We start from the raw sequence: 18,360 nt of genomic DNA on the forward strand, positions 1-18,360 counted from the left end.
AACAATAAAAATAAAAACTTTAAAAAATTTTAAAAATTAGTTTAGATGGAAGGGTTAACCTTGAAATAGAAGTTTGGGACTTCTGGCCAAGATGGATGCATAGGTAGACACACTGTCTCCTCGCACAACCAAAAGGAGGACAACAACAATTTAGAAACAAAAAACAACCAGTACCGACAGAACATTGAACTGTATGGAAGTCTGACAACCAAGGAGTTAAAGAAGAAATATTCATCCAGACTGGTAGGAGGGGTGGAGTCTGGCAGACAGGCAGAAAGGGGTCTTGGCAAAGTGGTGGCTGGCGGACCCAGAAAGGCGGTGGATTGTGGAGGGGTACAGGGCAAAAGGCGGCTGGGGGAGGGGGCGGTCTCACATTCACACGCAGATAAACCAGGCAAAATTCGGTAGTGAGACAGACCGAGCAACCCAGGGTCCCAGCACAGGGAAATAAAGCCTCAAAACACCAGTTGAAAACTCCTGTGGGGGTTGAGGTGCTGGGAGAGACTCCCAGCCTCAGAGGAGATTTCGTTCGAGAGATCCACAGGGTCCTAGAACATACACAAACCTACCCACACAAGAATCAGCACCGGAAGGGCCCAGTTTGCTTGGTGGTGGTGCAGTGGGGCGGGGGGAAGTGACTGAAATCCAGCAGAGCGGAGCAAGTGCCATTGTTCCCTCTTGGACCCCTGCCCCACATACAGCATCACAACCCAGAAACTGAGTTGCCCCACCCTGGTGAACACCTAAGGCTCCGCCCCTCATACGTAACAGGTGCATCAAAACAAGGAAAAAAAAAGGCACAAATGGAAGAACAGATCAAAGCTCCAGAAAAAATACAACTAAGAGATGAAGGGATAGCCAACCTATCAGATGCACAGTTCAAAGCACTGATGATCAGGATGCTCACAGAACTGGCTGAATTTGGTCATGGACTAGATGAACAAATGAAGGCTATGCTAAGTGAAATGAAGGAAAATGTACAGGGAACCAATAGTTATGGGAAGGAAACGAACTCAAATCAATGGAGTGGACCAGAAGAAAGAAAGAAACATCCAATCAGAAAAGAATGAAGAAACAAGAATTCAAAAAAATGAGGAGAGTCTTGGGAACCTCCAGGACATCTTTAAACATTCCAACATCCAAATTATAGGGGTGCCAGAAGGAAAAGAGGAAGAGCAACAAGTAGAAAAGTTATAAGTATGACACATGGACATGAACTAAAGAGGGGGAAAGTCGGTAGGAGGGGGCAGGGTGGAGGGGAGTGAACAGGGAAAATGGGACTACTGTAATAACATAATCAATAGAATATATTTTTAAAAAATTTAAAAAAGAAGTTTGGTTCTGCCTCTTCCTCTGATGCTGAAAGGAAAGAGATATAGTGGATGCATAAATAAACAATTTTGGTATAGTGTTCAAAAGTTGAGGGATTTCTTGCCTATAGATTTCTATTTTGTTTGTGAAGTAACATCTTTACTGAAAGTGAAGGGGAGAAGGGTTGAAGAAAAAGTTTGAAGAAAGAGAAAAAATGTCGATACTGCATAGCATTGTGACATATGTTGCTGAACAAGGACAAATACATAGATTGCTGAGGTTATTAAAGGCCTTTAGCTAAGATTGAATGTCAGAAGAATCTATGGCAGCTCAGATATCTTTATGTCATATGCAGTTTTCCTTAGGACCAGATATCAGCTCCTACCTAAAAATGAAGCCAGATTGTAGGAGTGTTTTAATCTGGGAGTTTGCAGGACAATTTCGGGAGGAAGAGGATGCCTGGGACTTGGTATGCTGGTGACAGAGTAGTATGGATGGATGATCATGAAGTCTAGGTTTATCCACTTGGGAAATTATGGGCATATTGGAAGTGCAGGAAATGAAGTCAGAGAGCAGGGCTTTTTTTTAAAGATTTTATTTATTTATTTTTAGAGAGGGAAGGGAGAGAGAGAGAGAGAGAGAGAGAGAGAAAGAGAGAGAGAGAGAGAGAGAGAGAGAGAGAGAGAGAGAGAGAGAGAGAGAGAGAGAGAGAGAGAGAGAGAGAGGAGAGAGAGAGAGGGAGAGAGAAACATCAATGTGCAGTTGCTGGGGGTTATGGCCTGCAACCCAGGAATGTACCCTGGCTGGGAATCGAACCTGGGACACTTTGTTTCCCAGCCCACGCTCAATCCACTGAGCTACGCCAGCCAGGGCTCAGAGAGCAGTTTTTAGGGGACTAAGTGAAAAAAAGACAGCAGGCTGAGTGTGGGTTCTGGTAGTGGGTTAATTGAGGCAGAGTTTTGGTTTTAGTATGGAAGTGTGTTGCTGGAGGGATTTGGAGGTCAAGATCATCAAAATTAAAAAGAACAAGAACAGAGGCATTAATTAATTAATTATCAGTAGTTCTGTTTGGCCCATCTCAAATTTAGCTTTATTCTTCACATCTCTTAGCAACTCTACTTGTTAAAGTCACTGATATTATTTTTACTTCTAATTAGCGTCTTCTTTGGCCATAGCTTCTAACCCAGATTATTTATTATACAAGACTTGCTTTCCTATCTGGGTATATTAGATATATTATTTTCTGGATGTTTCCCTACATTTCTGACCATTTCTATACTGTCTTCTTTGTAGTGTCTATCTGTCTATATATCTTATAAGTATAGGTATGGCTTCCAAAGCTTTACCCTTAGCCTCCTGTTTTCTTGACATTTGAAGACTCTAGTTAGTATGTGTTAATCTTTTTCATGTCATGACACCTACAAATTATAATATTTGTCTGTACCCTAGAGAAAGTGTTAGATACTGACTTCCCTGAGGACTGAGGAAAGCAGTTCTGCCTTAAGTGAGTTTTACTCACTTCCATGATAGATAACTGAGCTTCCCTTTCATCATTGGTATTTCTCTTTTGCTTCACCCTCTCTCTCTTACTGTATTGGCAAGACTGTAAGAAACTTTAAAATCAATTTAGACCTCATGACTGGAGTTTTGCATCTGGTTTATTCTTATAAAACTTCTCTACTTGTAATTGCTTCATTTTGTCTGCCTAACATCTTGATGTTGACAAGACCATGCCAGATGATGTCCAAGGTGCTGTCCCAACCATTCGTACAACTAGCGAACAGCTTCGACTCTTTGCATTTGAAGCAGAAGTCAATGAGAACTTTGGAATGGCAGCTGCATATTATGAAGAGGTAATTAAACACCTTCCTGGTGGTTGTTGTTACTCTTATTTGTACAATATGGGTATAATAAATAGTGGTTCTTGGTTATTTAAAAATCCAACCTGATTAGTGAAAGGACAGACACACAGATCAATAAGAGTCCAAAAATTGGTCCATACAAATAAAGCTATTATATTTTTGACAAAAGTATAAAAGAAATTCCATGGAGAAGGGATAGCCTTTTCAAAAAATGGTGTTAGAACAGTTGGTCATCATGTTAAAAAGAATGAATACTTGACCTAAACCTCAAATGTATTAAAATCAACTCAAAATTGATCATAGGTCTGAATGTAAAATATAAAACTATAAAACTTTTAGAAGAACACAAAGGGGAAAATCTTTATGACTTGGAATTAGGTGAAGAGTTCTTAGACATGACATCAAATCATTATTTATCAAAAATTTTTGATAAATGGAATTTTTTCACTTTTTGATTAATTTATAATCAAAATTAAAAACATATGCTCTCTGAAACACACTGTTAAGGAAAAGAACCAAAAGAAAATCTATGCAAAACATACATCTGACACAGGGTTTATTTCCAGAATAATAAGAACTCTCAAGACTCAACAATAAAAAACAACCAAGTAAAAATGAGCAAAGAAATTGAATAGACACTTTACCAAAGAGGAATTAAGTATGATAAATAAGAACATGAAAAGATGTTCAACATCATTAGCCATTAGATAATGCAAATTAAAACCAGAATGAGATGCCACTGCATACTTGCTAGAATACCTAAAATGAAAAGTGCTGACAATACCAGGTACTGGTGATGATAAAAAGCAACTGAAATCTTGAAACTTTGGTGAAGGAAATGTACAGTGATATAGCTACTCTGGAAAGTAGTTTTGCAGTTTCTTGTACATGTACCATCTGAACCATTCTTGTGTATTTACCTTAAAGAAATGAAATCTTATGTATACAAATGCTTATAGCAGCTCTAGTCATAACTTCCAAAACCAGAAGAAACTAAAATATTCTTCAAAGTGTGAATAGATGAACCACGATAATCCATATAATGAGATGCTACTCAGCAATGAAAGAAATGAACTGAGACATACAACTACTTGGCATTATACTAAGTGAAAGAAGGCAGTGCCAAAGGTTACACACTATATAGTTCCATTTATGTGACATCCTTGGAAAGGCAAAACTGTAATGATAGATAACAGATTACTGGTTGCCAAAATTTATGGGTAGTGGAAAAGATGACTATAAAAAGATAGTACAATGAAGTTTTCTGGGGTGGTTAGAACTGTTCTGTATTTTGATTTTGATGGTGGTAACATGAAGGTATACATGTGTTAAAATTCTTAAAACTGTATACAAAGGAAAACATTAATTTCTTATAAATAATTAAAAAATAAAACCTGTGTATTCAACAAATTCAGCAAACATTTACTGAGCCCTTACAGTGTGTTATGAATGACAATTGAGTCCTCTAGTTCTTTTAGTACTACCTACCACATGCATCATGAGCTAAATAAAACATATGAAAACATGGTCCAAACCTTCATTTATATTTATTTCATTATTGAGATATAATTCACCTGCCATAACATTCAGTCATTGAAAGTATACAGTATTATTTACTATACTGTATTTACAAAGTTGTGCAACCATCACCACAATCTTTTAATAGATATTTTTCATTATTTTTATTTTTTAGTCTTTTATTTCTCAATTATAGTTTACTTTCAGTATTATTTTGCATTGGTTTGAGTTATACAGCATAGTGATTACACAATCATATACTTTACAAGGTGTTCCCCTGATATTTCTAGTACTCATCTGGGACCATACATAGTTACTGCAATATTATTGACTATATTACCTATACTGTACTTACAATAGACTTTTGAAAGAAGTTTTAGGTTCACAGAAGTACCACAATTTAATTTTAAAGAATTTGCATTAACAGTCATTCTTCATTCCTCTTTACCCTCTGATTGAGGCAACTGCTAGTTTACTTTAAATTGTGAGATATATAGATATGCCTATTGTAGATGGTTTATATGAATGGAATCATGTAATTCGAGGTCTTTTGTGCCTACCTTTTTTCACTTAGTATAATTTTTTAAATCCTCACCCAAGGGTATGCTCACTGATTTGAGAGAGAGAGAGAGAGAGAGAGAGAGAGTAGAAGGGTATAGGGGAGGAGAGAGAGAGAGAGAGAGAGAGAGGGAGAGGGAGAAACATCAATGTGAGAGAGAAACATTGATTGGTTGCCTCCCATATACACCCTAACTGAAGATCAAACTTGCAACCTGGTGTGTGCCATGACTGGGATTGCACCTGCAATATTTTGGTGTATGGAACAATGCTCCAACCAACTATGCCAACTGGCTACAGCCACTTAGCATAATGTTTTTGAGGGTCATTCATGTAGCATGTATAAGTATTTTATTCCTTTTTATGGTGAATAACATTCCATTGCATAGATACACCACATTTTGTTTCTTCACTCATTATTGATGGGCATTTGACTGGTTTTCACTTTTTAGCTCTTATGAATAATGCTGCTATGAACATTCATGTATAAAGTATGTATGTTTTTGTATGAATGGATCTTTTCAGTTCTCTTGATATATAGTAAGAAGTGGAATTGCTATGTCATATGGTAACTCTGTGCTTAACTTTCTGAGGAACTGCCAAACTGTTATCCAAAAGGCTGTACTAATATTTTACATTCCCACCAACGATGGATGAAAGTTTCCTTTTCTCCACATTCTTCCTAATGCTTGTTATTGTCCATTGTTTTAAAAAAATTATAGCCATTCTAAAGGGGTTGAAGTGGTATCTCATTGTAGTTTTGTTTTGCATTTCTCTAATGACTAGTGATTTTGAACATCTCTTCACATTTATAATTTTTTCAGTAGAAAATATTTTCTAAATTCTAAATTAATTGACAAAGGAACATTTAGACCTCAAATAGTTCAAAACATTAGTCTATATAAATAAAGTGTGTTGGCTCCTGGCCAAGATGGAGGCATAGGTAGACACACTGTGCCTCCTTGCACAACCAAAATAAGGACAACAATTTAGAAACAAAATAACAACAAGAACTGACAGAAAATTGAACTGTATGGAAGTCCAACAACCAAGGAGTTAAAATAGACACATTCATCCAGACAGGTAGGAGGGTGGAGTTGGGGACTAGGCAGAGAAGGTTGCGGCAAAAAAAAGCAGTGGCACCGGGTGCACAGGGCAGTGGCTGACAAACCCCGGGTGCAGTGTGGCAACGGGCAGACCCAGCGAGGTGGCGATTGTGAAGTGGGGCACAGTGTGCAAGGCAACTGGCTGACCAGGCCGTCTCACATTCTTGCGAGCAGATAAACCAGGCAAAACCGGGGAGTGAGACAGACCTCCCAACCCAGGGTCCCAGTGCGGGGAAGTAGAGCCTCAAAACACCAATTGAAAACACCTGTGGGGATTGAGGTGCTGGGAGAGACCCCCAGTTTCACAGGGGAGTTTGTTGGAAAGACCCACAGGGTCTTAGAACATACAGGAGCCCACCCGTAGGGGAATCACCACTGGAAAGTCCCAGTTTGCTTGGGGGAAGCTGTGGAAGGGACTGAAATCCGACAGAGAGCAGAGCAAGCACTATTGTTCCCTCTTGGACCCCGCCCGCACATACAACGTCACAACCCAGAAACTGGGTTGCCCCACCCTGGTGAACACCTAAGGCTCTGCCGCTCACTACATAACAGGTGCAACAAGATAAAAAAAAAAAATGGCCCAAATGAAAGAATAGATCAAAGCTCCAGAAAAATACAACTAAGCGACAAAGAGATAGCCAGCCTATCAGATGCACAGTTCAAAGCACTGGTGATCAGGATGTTCACAGAATTGGTTGAATTTGGTTACAAATTAGATGAAAAAATGAAGGCTATGCTAAGTGAAATGAAGGAAATGCACAGGGAACCAATAGTGATGGGAAGAAAACTGGGACCTAAATTAATGGAGTGGACCAGAAGGAAGAAAGAAACATCCAATGAGAAAAGAATGAAGAAACAAGAATTCAAAAAAATGAGGAGAGGCTTAGGAACCTCCAGGACATCTTTAAACGTTCCAACATCCAAATTATAGGGGTACCAGAAGGGGAAGAGGAAGAGCAACAAGTAGAAAAGTTATTTGAACAAGTAATAAAAGAGAACTTCCCCAATCTGGCAAAGGAAATAGACTTCCAGGAAGTCCAGGAAGCTCAGAGAATCCCAAAGAAGTGGGACCCAAGGAGGAACACACCAAGGCACATCATAGTTACATTAGCCAAGGTAAAAATGAAGGAGAGAATCCTAGAAGCAGCAAGAGATAAGGGGACAGTAACCTACAAAGGAGTTCCCATCAGACTGTCAGCTGATTTCTCAAAGGAGACCTTGCAGGCAAGAAGGGGCTGGAAAGAAGTATTCCAACTCATGAAAGGCAAAGACCTACATCCAAGATTGCTCTATCCAGCAAAGCTTTCATTTAGAATGGAAGGGCAGATAAAGTGCTTCCCAGGTAAGGTCAAGTTAAAGGAGTTCATCATCACTAAGTCCTTATTATATGAAATGTTAAAGGGACTTATCTAAGAAAAAGGAGATAAAAACACATGTATAGTAAAATGACAGCAAACTCACAATTATTAACAACCACACCTAAAACAAAAACAAAAAGAAACTAAGCAAACAACTGGAACAGGAACAGAATCACAGAAATGGAGATCACATGGAGGGTTAGCAACAGAGGAGTGGGAGGAGGAGGGGAGTAAAAAGGTACAGAGAATAAGTAGCATAGATGGTAGGTAGAAAATAGGGGGAAGGCAAGAATAGTATGGGAAATGTAGAAGCTGAAGAACTTATGACACATGGACATGAACTAAAGTGGGGAATGTGGGTGGGAGAGGGTGTGCAGGGTGTAGGGGAATTAAGGGGGGAAAATGGGACAACTGTAATAGCACAATCAATATAATGTATTAAAAATTTTTAATTAAAAAAAGCATTATATCCCATTGTAAATGGCTTATTTAATCAGTATATATTCTTAAGGGTTCATCCATATTGAAGCCTATGTCAGAATTTCTTTCCTTTTTAGGGCTAAATAATATTCCATTGTGTATTATACCACATTTCACTCATCCATATATCTGTCAGTGGGCTGTGCTTATACCTTTTAGCTATTATGAATAATGCTTCTATGAATATGGATGTACACATATATCTTTGAAGCTCTGCTTTTAATTCTTGAGTATATACACAGAAGTAGGATCATTGTATTGTAGAGCAATTCTATTTTTAATTTTTTTGAGGAACCAAAGTGGCTTAATTTTTCTTTATTGTTTTCCAAAGTGGCTTCATTTTACATTCCCACATTGTACAAGAGTTCTAATTTCTCCACCTCCTCATCAACAGTTGTTATTTTCTGTTTTGTTGATAATAGCTATCCTAATGGGTGAGAGGTGGGATTTCACTGTGGTTTGATTCCTTGACAATTAGTGATGTCGAACCTCTTTTCCTATGCTTTTTGGCCATTTGTAGATCAGATCTTTGGGAAAATATCTATTCAAGTCCTTTGCCCATTTCTGAGTGAGATTTTATTGAGTTTTGGGAATTCTTTATTTACAATATTCTGAATATTAATCCCTTACCACATATATGGTTTGCAAATTTTCTTTCCCATTTCTCCCCAACTCACTGTGAGTTATATATTTACTCTGTAGATAGTTTATTTTGATGTACAAAAGTTTTTAATATTTCTGGAGTTCAATTTGTCTATTTTTTCTTTTGTGGCCTGTGCCTTGATATCATTTGCAAGAAATCATTGTTAAGTCCAATGTCCTGAAGCTATTGTCCTATGTTTTCTTTTAAAAGTTTTATAGTTTTAGGTCTTATGTTTAGGTCTTTGATCTAATTTGAATTATTTTTTAATATAGTGTTAACTAAGGGTTCAACTTTATTCTTTTCTATGTAGATATCCAGTTTCCCTAGAACTATTTGTTGAAAAGACTGTCCTTCCCTCCCTCCCTCCCTTCCTACCTTCCTTCTTTATTTATTTTGGAGAAAGAGAAGAAGGGGGGAGAGAAAGATAGAGAGAAAGAGAGAGAATGAGAGAGAGAGAAACGTGAATTTGTTGTTCCACTTATCGATGTATTAATTGGTTCATTCTTCTATGTGCCCTGACTAGGAATTGAACCCACAACCTTGGCATATTGGGACAATGCTCTAAACAACTGAGCTACCTGGCCAGGGCCATGTACCTTCCCTATTGAATGTTCTTGATACCTTTGTCTAAAATAGTTTGGCTATATATGCAAGAGTTTATTTCTGGGCTGTCTATTCTATTCCATTAGTCTTTGTGTGTGTGTTTATACCAGTACCACACCAATTTGTAATTTTTTTCTCATTAACCTGTGTGATTTATTTTTTTTATTGAATTTATTGAGGTGGCATTGGTTAATAAAATTATATAGGTTACATGATCTATATATTGTATTGTGTGTTCACCACCCAAATCTCATTAAACTTTGTTTTAATGGGTCTCAAAGTTCTGTACTGATTTTAAAATCTAATAATTTAAAAATACCATACAAAACCCCCAAATGGTCTAAAACATTTTCACTTCCTTCTGAAGATTTTTATGATGTATTGTAATCATTACCCAATCTTTTACTATTAAATTTAAATGTCTAATTCAGACAACCAGTTCTGAGGCCATTCTTCCCCCACTGATTAAGACTGGCATGGCAAGTTTCAGGGATAATATTTATTTAGCCTTCTGAGCATCCTGGGCAACTTGGTAACTTTGCCAGCTCCAGCTGTCTTATTGTCTACTGCTTTGATGACACCCACAGCAACTCTGTCTCATGTCACAAACAGCAAAACAGTCCAGAAGAGGATGGTCAGAGAAGGTCTCAACACACATGGGCTTGTCAGGAACCATATCAACAATGGCAGTATTGCCAGATTTCAAACACTTTAGGCCATCTTCCAGCTTTTCCCAGAATGATGATCAACTTCCTTCAGCCCAGCAAATTTGCAAGCAGTGTGAGCTATGTGACAAGCCAGCACAGGTGCATACCCAGCACTTATTTGGCCTGGATGGCTCAGGGTAATCACTTGAACTGAGAAGCCAGCTGCTTCCATTAATGAGTCATTTTTTGCTGTCATCAGCCACATTGCCACAATGACTATTTTTGACAGGCATGTTCTTGACATGAAAGCCCACATGGTCTCCAGGAAGGGCTTAATTCAAAGCTTCATAGTAATTTCAACAGACTTGACTTAAGCTGTAACTTTGACTGAAGGAAAAGTGACCACCATGCAGGGTTTAGAACACCTGTCTCCACTCAGCCCACAGGGACAGTACCAATACCACCAATTTTGTAGACATGCTGGAGGGGCAGACACAGTCAGTTGGATGAAGTGGTGGCAGGATGCAATCCAGAGCTTCAAGCAGTGTGGTTCCATTGCCATTGCCATGTGGGTGACTTTCCATCCCTTGAACCAAGGCATATTAGCACTTGGCTCCAGCTTGTTGTCACTATTTCAACCAAAAATTGGCACAAATGCTACTGTCAAGATTATGGCCGATTTTCTTAATGTAGGTACTGACTTCTTTAACAATTCCCTCATATCACTTCTGACTGTAGTGCAACTCAGTGGGATCCATTTTAACACGAATAATCGTTTCACACCCAGTGTGTAAACCAGAAGGGCATGGTCACGGGCCTGCCCATTCTTGGAGATACCTTCTTCACATTCACCAACATCAGCAGCAACAGTCAGGACAACACAGTCAGCCTGAGATGTGCCTTTAATCATGTTTTTAATAAAGTCTCTGTATCCTTGGTATCTGTATCAATAATGGTCACATAATATTTGCTTGCCTCAAATTTCCACAGGGTAACATCAATGGTGTTACTACACTGACATTCAGCTTTCAGTTTATCCAAGACTTAGGCATACTTGAAGGAGCCTATCCCCATCTTAGCATTCTTCTCCTCAAATTTTTCAATGTTTCCTTTGTCAGTCTCACCACATTTGTAGATCAGATTGCCGGTAATGGTAGTCTTGCTGGAGTCTACATGTCCAAAGATGATGATGTCAATATGAGTGTTTATCTTTCCCATTTCGGCTTTGATTAGTGGTGGTTTTCATGACACCTGTGTTCTGGAAACAAACCTATTGTGAAAAAAAGAAGCCTTAGCTTTGTAAGTTTTGAAATCAGTAAGTGTGAGTTCTCCAGTTTTATTTTTCTTTTTAAAGATTGTTTTGGCTATTTGGTTTCGTTGACATTCCATATCAATTTTAGGATGGGTTTTTCTATTTCTCAAAAAAAATTAGGACTTTGATAGAGACTACATTGAATCTGTAATTTGATTTGTGTAGTATTGACATCTTAACATATTAAGTCTTCCAATCCATGAATGTGGAGTGTGTTTCTATTTATTTATGTCTGCTTTAACTTCTTTCAGCAATATTTTATAGTTTTCATTTATTATGAGGTGCTTTTTTGAATATTTTTAGATAAACATATTTTCCAATTAAGATTATGACAAAAATGAATGTATATGAATCTTTAATACGAACCATAAAATTAGTCATTAGCTTCCTAAGTAATTGGATGAGCTTATAGTAACCAGAACACAAATACCAGAAAGCAATCAATTTTTAAGTTATTCTTAATAAATATTTATTGATTTGACTGTAAGCCAGAATACTGACTGTATTAGGCATTCAGAAGTCAGTGGTAAGCAGAAAAGAAGCCATAGTTTCTGCTTTCATAGAGCTTATAGTATTTATAGAGTGCTCCTGTGTGATGTCATGTCCATTAAATATAACATAGTGTAAAATAACTTTGGTTCTCCTGATACTTCGTGCTGTAGAGGCTGGCTCGTGAGCCCCAGAACCTGGAACACTGGCTGGACTATGGAGCCTTCTGCCTTCTAATTGAGGACAACATCAAAGCACAAGAATGTTTTCGGAAAGCCCTTTCCCTCAACCAGAATCATATCCACAGGTATGTGTGAAGAGAGATGGGGAATGAGTAGGAGCAGATAAGCTTTTATATGAAGTGGTCTTTACTCCATGACTGTGATACTGGATCATGCTGTTAATCATGTTGGTGATATCTCCTCAGCTTGTTGCTGTGTGGTGTCTTGGCTGTCCTGCTGGAGAACTATGAGCAGGCAGAAATTTTCTTTGAGGATGCTACTTGCTTGGAACCAACCAGTGTTATAGCCTGGACTTTACTTGGTATGATATTTTCCTGTGATCTGAATGTGTTTTTATTACATTATAAGATTCTCCTTTGTCTTTCTACTGTTTAATGGCTCTTCATGTAGTTCTTAAACTTTAGTAAAAAATGTGAAAAGTGTAAGTGAAATATTACAATTCTTCAGTAGATGATGGTGGCAAATCAGTCACATTTATTTCAGCATCTTTCTTTCTCCAGGTATATACTATGAAATTCAAAACAATAGTATTCGAATGGAAATGGCATTTCATGAGGCCTTCAAACAGCAGCAGGCCCGAGTAACAAAGCAGAAGAGTGCTGGTACTGTAGAGTATGTTGAAGAAGGAGGGAAAACAGAATCCAGTTTTGGTCCTTGGAGAATCACTAGTGGTTCTTCTACAATAGCAATCAAGGTGGAAGCCCCCCCAGGTAGGACAAAGGAATGGAGATGATTAGTGGCTATTGGAAAAAATTACTGGCCTTATGAATGGAACTAGGCACATAGTAGGTACTCAGTAAATATTTGTGAAATGAACAGGTGGAGTTTTGAGTTGTTCCAGGGATACCAGGGAAGAATCCTCCAATGTATTTCCTCGTTGACATGATTGAAAGTCTAAAGCTTTTAATGTTGCTATTCAGTGTTTTTTATCTTAGAGAATTTGCTATCTCTGTGCACCCCTAAAAGGAGTATTATTCTAGCAGATTAAATTTTTTTTTCTCCTTACTCTCTTCCCCAACATATAAGGTCCCTCTCTTGTGATTCTTAATTTACTTACGTATTTGTACACTCCCTTTTTTCCCCTGTTCTTCATTGCCATTCTTTTTTTCTTCACTTTAGGAACTTGGTCATTCTACTGTGTGTTTTTATTTATGTGTTTCTTGCATATGTTATTTTATTTATATGTTATTGCATATTCTTATTTTGTGTGCATATACTTTCAACAGTTTGAGGTATAATTGATATTAGATAAACTGAATATAGTTAAATGTACAATTTGATAAGTTTTGACATATAACACACCTATGAAAATAGCACCACAATCAAGATAATGAACATATCCAAAATCTCACACACTTTCCTTGTGCCCATTCATATTCTTTTTTTCTTGCCCCCATTGCCAGAGAACCAGTTAGCTTCTGTCACCATACATGAGTTTGCATTTTCTAGAATTTTTAGAATTTCAGAAAAATTTAGAATTTTCAAGAATTTCTGGAATTAAATAGAATTGCACAGTATGTAGTCTTTCATGTCTGACTTTTTCACATATGTATAATTATTTTGAGATTCAGACATGCTTTTGCCTATACCAGGAGTTAATCCTTTTATATTGCTAAATAGTTTCCCATTATATGAATATGCTACAATATGTTTATCTATTCACCTGTTTATAGATATTTGGTTCTTTTCCAGTTTGGGGCTATTAAAGCTGCTGTGGATGTTCATCTACGAGTCTTTGTATGGATATATGTTTTTGTTTCTTTTGGATATACTTAGGATTTGAGTGGCTGGAATCATGGTTATTTAGCAGTATGTTTTTTATTTTCTAAATAGTTGGGAATTTTTCCATATATCATTGTTTTTTATTTCTAATTTAATTTCATTGTGATTAGAAAACATACTTTGCATGGTTTGAATTCTGTAACATTGATTTTGATCAGTTTTATGATATACTTATATGACCTTTCCTGAAAAAGTGTTCTATAAATACTTGAAAAAATGTGTATTCTGCTGTTGTTGACTGACTGTTCCAATAGATATCAATTGGGTTTAATTAGTTGATTGTATTGTTCCTTTATCCTTTGTAGTTTTGTGCCTTTGAAGTTTTGTTTTAGTAGTTCTTCCTGTCTCACCTTATTTTCTTCAATTAACTTTATCATGGTAATTTTACATTTAGATCTTTATCCAGATTTCATCGTTGTGATGCTAGGTGGGCATCCAATTTAATTTTTCTCCATATAAGGATCTAGTTTTGTCAAAATCATTAATTAAACAATAATATTTCCCCCTCAGATTTAAGGGGGAAATAAGCTCTTATGTCTTTGAGCTCTTTATTCTGTCTTTTTTATCTGATCTTAAAATAACATCACACTCTTTATTGCTGTGCTGTTGTGGTATGCCTTAATATCTGGTATATGAGTTTCTCTAATTTACTTGCTTTTTTATACCAGACTTAGCTATTCATGGACCTTTATTCACATATATGGATTTTACAGTGAGTTTATAGAGTATATTAAAATCCAGTTGAAATTTTTATTTGAACTAGATTGTATTTATAGATTAATTTAGGGATAATTAACATATATATATTATTTAAATTCTTCCATCCAAGTATGTTAAGATTTTCCCATTTACTTGTATCATCTTCTATGTACTTTACTGAAGTTTTAACATTCTCCTCAATGAGGCCCTCTTTAAGTAATTCATAGATATTTTATAGATTCTATTGTTATCATAATAGGATCTTATTTTAATTTTATTTTCTAGCCAGTTATTGTTGGTATTTTTTAGTGGTTATGTTATTGATTTTATGCATTTTAGATTTTACGGTATGCTGTTGTTCTTTATTTATTTTTTAAATTGCATTTTATTGGTTATGCTATTAGAGTTATCCCAATTTTTCCTCTTTGCCCCCCTCCAACCTACCCACTCACTCCCTCGGGCATCCTCACACAATTGTCCATGCCCATGGGTCATGCATACATATCTTCTTTGTGTTCTTTGGCTACTCTGTTTCCTATGCTGTACTTTATACCCCTATGACTATTCTTTAACTATCAATTTGTACTACTTAATCCTTTCACCTTTTTTACCTGATCCACCAACCCTCCTCCCGTCTGGCAACCACCAAAATATTCTCTGTATCTGTGATTCTGTTTCTGCTCTACTTGTTTGTTTATTTTGTTTTTATTTAAAATTTTTTAAAAAATATTTTATTTATTTTTAGAGAGAGTGGAAGGGAAGGAAACAGGGAGAGACACATCAATGTGTGGTTGTCTCTTGTGTACCCTCTACTGGGGACCTGGCCTGCAACCCAGGCATTTGCCCTGACTGGGAATTGAACTGGTGACACTTTGGTTTGCAGGCCGGCACTCAGTCCACTGAGCCACACCAACCAGGGCTATGTTTTTTAGATTCATTTGCTGATAGATATGTATTTGTTGCCATTTTATTGTTCATATTTTTTATCTTCTTCTTAAAGAAAACTCTTTAACATTTAATATAATAATAGTTTGATGATGATGAACTTTTAGCTTTTTCTTGTTTAGGAAGCTCTTTATCTGCCTTTTGACTCTAAACAATAGCTTTGCTGGGTAGAGTAATCTTGGTTGTAGGTCTTTGCTTTTCATGACTATGAATATTTCTTGCCAGTCCCTTTCAGCCTGCAAAGTTTCTTCTGAGAAATTAGCTGACAGTCTTATGGGAATTCCATTGTAAGTAAATAACCAACTTTGTGTTGTTGCTTTTAAGATTCAGTCTTTATCATTTCAATTATGTTAACTTTCAGTTAGTATATGCTTCATTTCTGATTGGTTCTTTTTTATGATTTCCATGTCATTTTTTACACTATTGAATTTCTCTCTGAGTTCATCTGCTCTTCCCCTAAGTTCATTCAGCATCCTTATAACCAGTGTTTTGACCTCTATGTCTCTCAGGCCTGGTAGAGTGGACTAACATAGTTGGTGTCCTGTATGGTCTAGTGGCACAGCCTTTCCTATCACTCAAGCTGAGTACTTGAGGTGTACCCACCGTATGGTGTGTGTACAGTCCTCTTGTAGTTGAGCCTTGATTGCTATTGGCAGGTCAATGGAAGGGATTTATCAAGGTTGATCAGCTGCAAGGACTGGCCGTGACCTCTGACTACTGTGGAGGATCAGCTGTGCAGGGGCCCACTCCACAGAGCAGAATTTACTTCATCAGGCCTCTTGTGTCTACTGAGTCTGCCCCTTGAGTGTGTCGCTTGTGGAAGAGTTGGGTAGTGGTACTCTGACATGGTCTGTAGCTGTGCATTGGATGCACAGGCTCTGGGGCTTTCTTTGAGGTGCTGGTCACAGTCAGCCACCACCTGTGTTCTGTCAGGGGCCACCTGGCATGAGCTACAAAGTGATCTACAGATGGATGCTAATTGGTATTGGGCTTGGAGGTGCCCCAGTGAGGCCATGCTGTGAACCAAGGCCTGCTGGCTAGTGCCAGGCCTGGGGCATTTAGGAAGAGGTACAGGGACTTCCTGGGGCCAGATGATGTTTGTTTGAGAGGATTTAGGAAGATCTGAAGCCTGAGCCAAGACAAATCATTTATATGGAAAAGCCACTGTTAACAGCTTGGGTGGGCCTATAAGTTGGGTGAGTCAAAGCCTCATGGAATCACCAGGGTAGAGCAAATAGTGAAAGCCAGGTTAATGGTGTCTCAGATATGGCACCTGTCTGCCAGTCCTGTGGGATGGGAGGATTCAGAAAAGCAACAATGGCCTCTGCCAGCAGGTCTCTCTGGAAGAAAGCTGCCCCTGAGCTCCCGTCCTGATGCTAGACACTTCAGTTTGGCCCTATCTGCCCCTGGTGCCTTTCAAGCTGCTGCCCCAGTGCTGGAGCTCAGGGGGAATGAGTCTGAATAGGCCCATGTATGGGCCATTTAATAGGAACTGCCTGGGAATTCAGCAGTTTCTGTTTTCCACAGCTGCAATCCCCACTAGTTTTTAGAGCCAGAATTTATGGGGACTTATCTTCCTGGCACTGGAACACTGGGCTGGGAGTGGGGGGACTGTTGTGGGGCTGGGATATCCCTTCTGATTTTTATCTGCCACAAGTGTGTGTGGAACCAGCCCATTCTGTGTCTCTACCTCTCCTACCAGTTTTGATGTGGTGTCTTCTTTAGTTCCATAGTTGTAGGACTCTGTTCAGCTCAGTTTCTGGCAGTTTGGAATAATGATTGTTCTGTAGTTTAGTTGTAATTTTGATGTGGTTGTGTGAGGAGGTGAGTTGTGTTTACCTAGGCTGCCATCTTAGCTTTCTTCTACTGTATATTATTATTTTTACATTTAACTTGTATACAACAGTCTTCTTTGACTCATTGATTCTAACACATTATTAATTCTATTGTTTTTTTCTTGAATATGATTATCATGTCATCTGTCAATAATGAGAGTGTTACCTTTTTCCTCTAAATCCTCATACTACTCATGTCTTTTTTATTATTTTCAATAATATGTTATACAGTCATGTGCTGCATAGCCATGTTTTGCTCAGTGATGGATTGCATATATGACAGTGGGCCTATAGATCAGGGGTGTCAAACTCATTTTCACCGGGGGCCTCATTAGCCTCAGAGTTGCCTTCAAAGGGTCTAATGTAATTTCAACTCCTTAACAATTAAGGAGTAGTTACATTTATACAGTCCTAAAATTATTTCAGCCCTTTGACAGCAGCTGCAAAGCTGATGTAGCCCCGGGTGAAAATGAGTTTGACACCTCTGCTATAGATTATAATGGAGCCAAATTTCCTGTAAGAAATAGAAGGATATGTGGATCAGGAGGATTTTTTTCTTTGACAGGAGCTATGTCTGTGGGGCTTGGCAATAGATTTCCTCTCACTCATCACCTCAACTTTGAGTGTACAGATTACATCCCAGTGAATGAGCTGTGACCTGTTTCAGCACGAAGGAACCTGTCCCTCCTCAACTGCTACATATTCAGAGCTACAGCCTCCCAGACACAGCTTGATGGTCTTCAGAGAACACTGCTATAAATTCTTTGTTGAGGACCTAAGATCCTGTACACAGAGAAACAGGTCTGCAGGAACTACCTTAACAACTATTAGGTGCTACTTTAGTACCAGTTTTCTGTGTAGCGTGGAGCTAATCTGTCCCTGTACTTTGGAAATGTTTTCAGATTGTAATGATGAAAAGCACAAGTAAGTTTTATTTCTTCTATCAACGACAGACAGAGCCCTAATATAA

General features: G+C 37.9%; 1 protein-coding gene and 1 pseudogene across 1 annotated transcript in view; one reads left to right on the plus strand and one right to left on the minus strand.

The window, feature by feature from the left end:
* CFAP70 (cilia and flagella associated protein 70) overlaps positions 1-18,360 on the plus strand; it is a 116,493-nt gene that overhangs the window by 57,935 nt on the left and 40,198 nt on the right. Inside the window, 4 exon segments of the mRNA XM_028513969.2 lie at positions 3,039-3,164; positions 12,061-12,194; positions 12,315-12,430; positions 12,630-12,839. Coding sequence (XP_028369770.1) covers positions 3,039-3,164; positions 12,061-12,194; positions 12,315-12,430; positions 12,630-12,839 — 586 coding nt within the window.
* Positions 9,791-11,340, minus strand: LOC118500808 (annotated as a pseudogene).

The sequence above is a fragment of the Phyllostomus discolor genome, chromosome 5, assembly GCF_004126475.2.
Source record: "Phyllostomus discolor isolate MPI-MPIP mPhyDis1 chromosome 5, mPhyDis1.pri.v3, whole genome shotgun sequence".
In the NCBI taxonomy this organism is placed as follows: domain Eukaryota; kingdom Metazoa; phylum Chordata; class Mammalia; order Chiroptera; family Phyllostomidae; genus Phyllostomus; species Phyllostomus discolor.